The 7,656-nt window shown below is 31.6% G+C and overlaps 1 protein-coding gene across 1 annotated transcript; it reads left to right on the top strand.

Annotated features, from left to right (window-relative positions):
• The first annotated feature begins 394 nt into the window (after positions 1-394).
• On the top strand, positions 395-6,327 carry LOC141335709 (uncharacterized). The gene is made up of 5 exons (XM_073841243.1): positions 395-744; positions 1,427-1,590; positions 3,492-3,731; positions 3,882-4,061; positions 4,590-6,327. The coding sequence occupies exons 1-5, from the start codon at positions 473-475 to the stop codon at positions 4,790-4,792; spliced, it is 1,059 nt and encodes a 352-aa protein (XP_073697344.1). The 5' UTR covers positions 395-472; the 3' UTR covers positions 4,793-6,327.
• The last annotated feature ends 1,329 nt before the right edge of the window (positions 6,328-7,656 follow it).

Raw genomic sequence — 7,656 nt, 5'->3', positions numbered from 1 at the left:
CAGCTTGTATTGCTTGTTGATATTGCAAATTGATGTGTCTTACCATATTATTTTTTAATGTATTATCTTACTTATGAGCACACTGGTTTGTAGAGCAGTTTTACCATTTACTGCACGTTGCTTTTCTTCTTATTAACGTTATTTCCAATGAACCGGAAGTCTCACCCATAGGCTTACTTCCGCGTTAAAGAAAAAGGTGGATAGTTGTTCATATCTATTTATAAAATTAAACTTAAACTTAAACTTAAAACCAGACACTTCATCGTGTCATTTCAATATTACTTTAGTTTAGCAGCAGTGATTTTGTAGTTGACATTCCCATACACCAGAGGGCAACAAAGCGCTGCTCTCTCTTTTAAAATCAGGAAAAAAAATCATCAACACAGAGAAGAAACGCGCGACAAAGTAGCCTAAAATGACTTTGAACTTTGAACACATCATTAGTAGCATTTCTCCTAAGTTGTTTTTGTAAATGATGTTAACGGTGAACCGAAATATGGATAATTTTAGCACACTTATCGCTGTGGTGTCAGGTGTAACTGTGTTGTACCTGTTTCATTCAGTCTTGTACACTTCTCACATCTCCTTTAAAACTCACACAGTATTTGATTCTCAGAGACATTTGCCAGGTTCAGTTTATCTCATGACCAGATACATTTATCAATCTCTCCGCAAAAAACGGGGAACAATGAGAAAAAACAAAGACACAAACGACGAACTTGTTTTCACTTTGATCAACTGCAGGTAATTTGACTTAAGGAAACTTTTGTTGAATGTATTTGATTGATCTAAGTCTATGTTTACTATCTCAGTTAATGTACATGCAATATAATATATTTAACAACTATTATTCATTTATTTTATATTTTACTTTTTTTTTTTCAAACTAAATGAAAATACATGACTTTCTACAGTCTTGCCTTTCCATACACTGCAAAAAATGCTTTTCTTACTAAGATTTTTTGTCTTGTTTCGAGCCAAAATATCTAAAAATTCTTAAATCAAGAAGGATTTTCTAGACGAGTCGAAATTAAGTGTGTTTTTGCTTGATGGGGTAAGTAAAATAATCTTGTTTTCTGTTTGAAATAAGATTTTTTTTTCTTACCCCATTGGCAGATTATTTTGCTTAATTTTGGCTTGTTTTTTCTGAAAACAAGAAAATAATTTTTACTCGTCTAGAAAATCGTTCTTGATTAAGAATTTTTTAGATATTTTGGCTGGAAACAAGACAAAAAAATCTAAGTAAGAAAAGCATTTTTTGCAGTGTATGCATGTGTAAGTGTTCCATGTGTATTATTCATTAATATGTGTACATTTATATTTTAATGGCCACTCATTATATATTGTCCTAATGTTAAAAATGTTAATGTATATTTATTATAAAGTGTCTTCCAGATATTATTAAGTAATTGTAGTGTATCTGTAGGTATGATGCTGTATCTTTGAGAAAGTTCTGCAGCGTTTCAGGTTATGGTTGGGATTATCCTGACAGTGTCTTCAGAGATGTTCCCTTGTGCTACCCTGAGTTTCTCTTCACCAGACTGCTCACCATGATTGTGTGCTCAGAGAGATTCAAATTAAGCCCTTCGGGTAAGATCGTCTGCCTGCTTTCAGCACATGGGTCAAACACAACCCCCGTCAAAAAATAGAAAGGAATTTTGAACATAATTCAGAATCAGATCAAAATCATCTTGGAGTCAGATAAGAGCCTACTGCATTTATTTGTTCAAAAATGTATTTTTCGGGTCAGATATTTTTTATTTGTATGATTTATATTTGACCTCTGTATGACACAAATTCTATGGAAGCCTGTTTTTCTCCACTGAATTTTTTTTTTTTAAGTTTATTGCGACTTTTTATCAGAATTGTGAACTAAAAGTTATAAAGTCAGAAATGTGAGATATAAACTGAGAAAAAAAGTCAGAATTGCGTGTTTATGTCTTGCAGTTCTGACTTTATTTCTCAGAATTGCAAGTTAATGTCTCAGTTCTGACAACTGCAAGTTTATATCTCACAATTCTGAGACAAAAGTCAGAACTGTGAGTTTGTATCACGCAGTTTTGAGAAAAAAGTCAGATTTGCGAGATGTAAACTCACAATTCTGAGAAAAAAGTCAGAATTGTAAGACAAAAGTCGCAATTACCTTTTTTATTTATTTATTTTTTAGTGGCAGAAATGGGCTTCTGTAAAATTCAAATAATTCCTTTAGAATTCTAAAATTACATTTAGCTGATTAGTCAGTGTTTAATGTGTAATATTGTATCAGTTGGTCACAAAGTAGCAACAATTTGACATTTGAAAATATTGTTTAATATTTTCAAATAATAATATTTCTTATGACATAAGAAATATTTGACTCCACAACTTTTTTTTCAGTCACTGTTGACTCAGAATTGCAAGATGCAAATTTGTAAATGGGGAAAAATAAAAAGGTCAGAATTGCAAGTTTATCTCACAATTCTGACTTTATTTCTCGCAATTGTGAGGAAAAAAAAAAGTCTGAATTGTGAGATAAAAAGTCGCGTTAACTAATAATAATTTTTTTATTTTTTTATTCAGTGGCTGAAACATGCTTTCATAGAATCCAGATCAGTTACAAAAAACATCTTTTTAATGCTTATAGCAAGACTTAACCGAAGAGATAAGAATAAATATGATTTGTATATTTATAAATATGTATTAGAGTTTTTAATTTATATTTTTCAATTAGTTGTTACTTTTATACTGTTTTCATTTACATTTTTTGTTGAATATTTTTGTCATTTTGTTGTGTTTTTGTTGTGTGTTGTGTTTTTAAAAACATGTTTATATCATTTTAGTATGTTTTTTATTAAAGTTTTAATTTTTGTTATTTTTTTCAACTACTGAAAATGTTGCTATGCCAACTAGCTGAAATAAAATGTGACCCTGGACCACAAAACCAGTCATAAGGTTAAATTTGAGAAAAACTGAGATATATACATCATATGAAAGCTCAATAAATAAGCTTTCTACTGATATATGGTTTGTTAGGATAGGACAATATTTGACTGAGATACATCTATTTGAAAATCAGGAATCTGAGGATGCAAAAAAGTCAAAATACTGAGAAAATCACCTTTAAAGTTGTCCAAATTAGGTTCTTAACAATGCATATTACTAATCAAAAATTACATTTTGATATATTTATGGTAGGAATATTACAAAAAATCTTCATGGAACATGATCTTTACTTAATTTCCTAATGATTTTTGGCATAAAAGAAAAATCCAAAATTTTGACCCATGCAATGTATTTTTGGCTATTGCTACAAACATACCCCAGCGACTTAAGACTGGTTTTGTGGTCCAGGGTCACAAATGTATTTTATGAATTATATTTTGTAATGTATTTTATTTCAGATAACATTTACCTTATTCCAAGTAATGAAAATGTTCTTATTGTTATAGTTTATAACTATAATAACCCTGGGTGTCGATTCTGAAAAGGAGACTCACTGCTACTTTCTGCAGGTCTGTTGAGTGTCCGTGAGAGGTTGAGTCTGACCAATGCCGCGGATGAGCTGAAGAGAGGGATGTTCTCCCTGCAGGCCAGAGTGCTGGAGTACAGGACTGTTAGTGCCGGAGTGGAGGTGGATCTCACTTTAACCGCATCCAGGGATCAGCAGACGACATGGAGCAGCACACTGACTCTACTCTCTCCTAAAAATACATTCAGACCTGATGCTCAGCCCGACTTAGAGATCACCCATGGTAAGAGACCCGATGACACACAGACTCCACTCATATCAGTGTCTGTGAAGAAGAGCTGTTTTATTCTACATGTCCTAATGCAGGACACTATCATCAGACGTTTTCATTTACTGAATAACTAATAACTGAATAACTTGTGTCTTTTTCCAGATCCAGTGTCAGAGAGATCCATCAGCCTTGCTGTTCCTTGGTCCACAGGTGTAAGTAGCGCCTGGGTGTTCGGTGACCTCTGCCCTCTGCCTGTGTGTGTTTGGCTGGGGTTTACCCGTCCCATCGCATACCCACTGTGGATGTTCTCCAGGTGCATGGCAGAGATGGAGAAACACAAAGGTAGTTAATGTTTAAAGATCTATTAGCAACAGCAGCTAAATGACAGATCACAAATTGACAAAAACACTTCTTTAACACATACATTTCTTTGTCGGTCCATAGGAATGCACTGCTTGAGTGTGTGATGTCTTTGGCTTGACTGTAAAAATACAGTGCATTGTGTAAATACCCCGTCTCTGACTTTTTACAAGTTTTTATTTTTAATAATAAAATAAAAACATTAATATTATTATTTTATACTTATATTATTGAATAATATAAGCATGTGTCATTATATTTATTAATAACTTAAATTATATTAATATATTGATTTTAATATATTAATGTTAATGCATTAATAAATATTAATATATACATATATTTGATAAATAATTATTTTGTAAATAATATAATATTTAAATGATATAAGACAATATAAAAAACATTTTTGTATCTGCTTATATATTAAAAAATATGTGTAATTATTTTACAGTTTTCTCACATCATGTCTCAGATCTCAGGTCATTTTATCCTCTTTTTTTGTCATAGGAGTTGAAGTGGTGAGAGCTCCTCTGACTGTGTCGGTCTGTTATAAACAGCCTGTGTTTTTACCAAGGAAAGTCACCATCAGAGTCAGTGAAATCACTAGTGAAACCTCAAGCACAGCATCATTTTCATTGGAGGACCACAGAACAAGGACGCTGTTCCTCTCAGGACAGATAAAACGACAGTCAAGTGAGAAAGCAGAGTGATAGTGATGTAATTCTTACAGAAAGGATACTAAGCACTTAACGACAGAGTTGTCAGATGGGGTCATGGTGAAACTAAAAAACAGAGGCCATTACAAACAGTTGTCTTAAACTGAAACCTAAAATACAAGGGCCTTAGGAAATGACACTTTATTTTTTTTAACAGTGCCATAATATCTGATGATATTTGAAATGTCTACTTTAAGACATTAAAAGGGACTTATCATGGACAACAGGAATATTTCTCTATTGAGCTAAAGTAATCAATGTCCTCTGTAAACAGACTCAGAAGTACCTCTCCACCCTTACAGATACTGTATAATGTTCATATATCAATTCATATTCTTTATTCAGGAACTTGACCCACTCTGATGAACTACAGCAGAGGTTAGTCAATCATAACATCATCCATATACATACAGACCCCTTAAATAATAAGGATTGAACAGAGGTTTGAAAATGATCATATATTTGTAAAAGTAGACTTAAAGGCAATAAAATAAAATGCTACAAAAGTGTTATTTTTTTTTTTACAATTTAAAAATGTACAATCTAATTTTTAAACCGTTTTTTATTCTATATTTTTGCTTTGAATTCAATCTTAAATGGCTTGTATTTCTCTGACACTATTGTAAAATGCATAATGCATTGTGCAGTCAAATCACTTTTAATCAGCGTCCGTGTCAGTAGGGGAGGAGTTGAACAATCTTTTGAGTGGAGGGCCGTTTCTCATGAATATTTCAGTCTCTCCCCTCTTTCTTCAGTCTTGCCTTTCCCTATGCATGCACACGCATGTGTAAGTGCTCAATGTGTATTATTCATTAGTATGTTTTCAGCGTATGAGGGAGGGTTTCTCACAAAAACTGCTTTCAAATGTTTGTGTGTGTATATGTATTTACTTGATCATAAAAAAACAGTAATATTGTGAAATATTATGAAATATTTTTTAAAAATGTAATTAGTTTAATATGCTTATTTATTCCTTTTATTATCAATGTTTTTCTTATCAGTTGTGCTGCTTAAAATCCAGAGTTTTTTGCTGGAAGGAAAGTAAAAAAGAACAGCATTTATTCCAACTAGATGTCTTTTCTGACAATATAAGTATTTGCTTTTTTAAAATCAATTTAACACATCCTTGGTGAATAAAAGTATCAATTTCTTTAAAAGAAAAAGAAAAGAAAGAAAGAACAAAAATGTACTGACCAACTTTTAAATGATAGTTTATGTAGTTGCAGAAGATTTCTATTTTAAATAAATGCTGTTTTTTAACTTTATTCATTAAAGAATCCAACAAAATATTAAGCAGAAACTGTTTTCAACATTGATGATAAATCATCATATTAGAATGATTTCTGAAGGACCATGTGACACTGAAGACTGGAGTAATGATGCAAATGATGTAATGATGAAAATTCAGCTTTGATCACAGGAATAAATTACATTTCAAAATATATTCATTATATTTTACATGGTTATTTTTTACATTTAGTTACTTTACATTGAAATAATATTTTACAATATCAAAGTTTTCTTCTGGATTTTTGATCATAAGAAACTTTTTACTGATTCCAACTGCTGAAGCTGCAGTGTGCATGTATATAAGCGTATATATATACACACACACACACACACACACACACACAAAAATCCAACCAATTTAAATTCCAGAGACTTGACATTGTATGTATGTATGTATATATACATACATAGTCAAGTCTCTGGAATTTAAATTGGTTGGATTTTTTTTTTTTTTTTTTTTTTGCACATGTAGCTTTACATGGCTGCATCAGAGGTGGCTGCAGTGGCCTAATGGTTAGAGAGTCGGACTTGTAACCCAAAGGTTGCGGGTTCGAGTCTCACGTAGGGATTGTAGGTGGGGGAAAGTGAATGTATAGTACTCTCTTCACCCTCAATACCACGACTGAGGTGAGTCCCTCGAGCAAGGCACCGAACCCCCAACTACTTCCCGGGCGCCGCAGCAATGGCTGCCCACTGCCCCGGTGTGTGTTTGTTCACTGCTGTGTGTGTGTGTGCACTTGGATGGGTTAAATGCAGAGCACAAATTCCTAGTATAAAATTCCAAATTCCTAGTTAAAAAGGTAATTTGTTGTTATTTAATGCTAGAGATTTTACATAATTGTAGTTCAGTTAGAATGTTGATTATATTGTCTCTTATTATGGTCAATGTATTACATTTAATTTTGGAAGACAGATGGATAGCCTACTTTCTTTAAATATTAATTCATTAATTGACTTAATTCATCTGGACTTTAAGGTGTTAAGTAGCATGGGAATATTTGTAGCAATAGCCAAAAATACCTTTTTTTTTTCTTTTATGCAAAACATCATTATGATATTAAGTAAAGTTTATGTTTCATGAAAATATTTTGTAAATTTACTACCTTAAATATATCAAAACTTAATTTTTGATTAGTAATATGGATTCCTAAGAACTTAATTTAGACAACTTTATAAGCGATTTTCTCTGTATTATTTTTTTGCATCCTCAGATTCCAGATTTTTAAATGGAAAGCTGGTTTATTCAGCTGTATAAATTATATATAAATCAATGAAATGACTGGTTTTGTGGTCCATGGTCACATATATTAATAATATATTAATATATAATTAATATGTTTGTTTTAGGACAGTTATTTGTATCTTTTGCTTTAATATATATATTAAGTCATGAATTATGTATATATAAATACGCACATATAAGTTAAGTAATGAATTAATTTTATATGTACTAGTAAATTCTACACTGTGTATATACAGTACATAAAACTATACAAATGACTTTGTCTAAGACTGTTGTCTAGTGACAGTACTCATATAGCCTAATAGACATCATTAATTTATAAAGG

This window comes from Garra rufa, chromosome 5 (genome assembly GCF_049309525.1).
Source record: "Garra rufa chromosome 5, GarRuf1.0, whole genome shotgun sequence".
Taxonomy (NCBI): Eukaryota; Metazoa; Chordata; class Actinopteri; order Cypriniformes; family Cyprinidae; genus Garra; species Garra rufa.
This window is presented reverse-complemented; position numbering and strand designations above follow the sequence as displayed.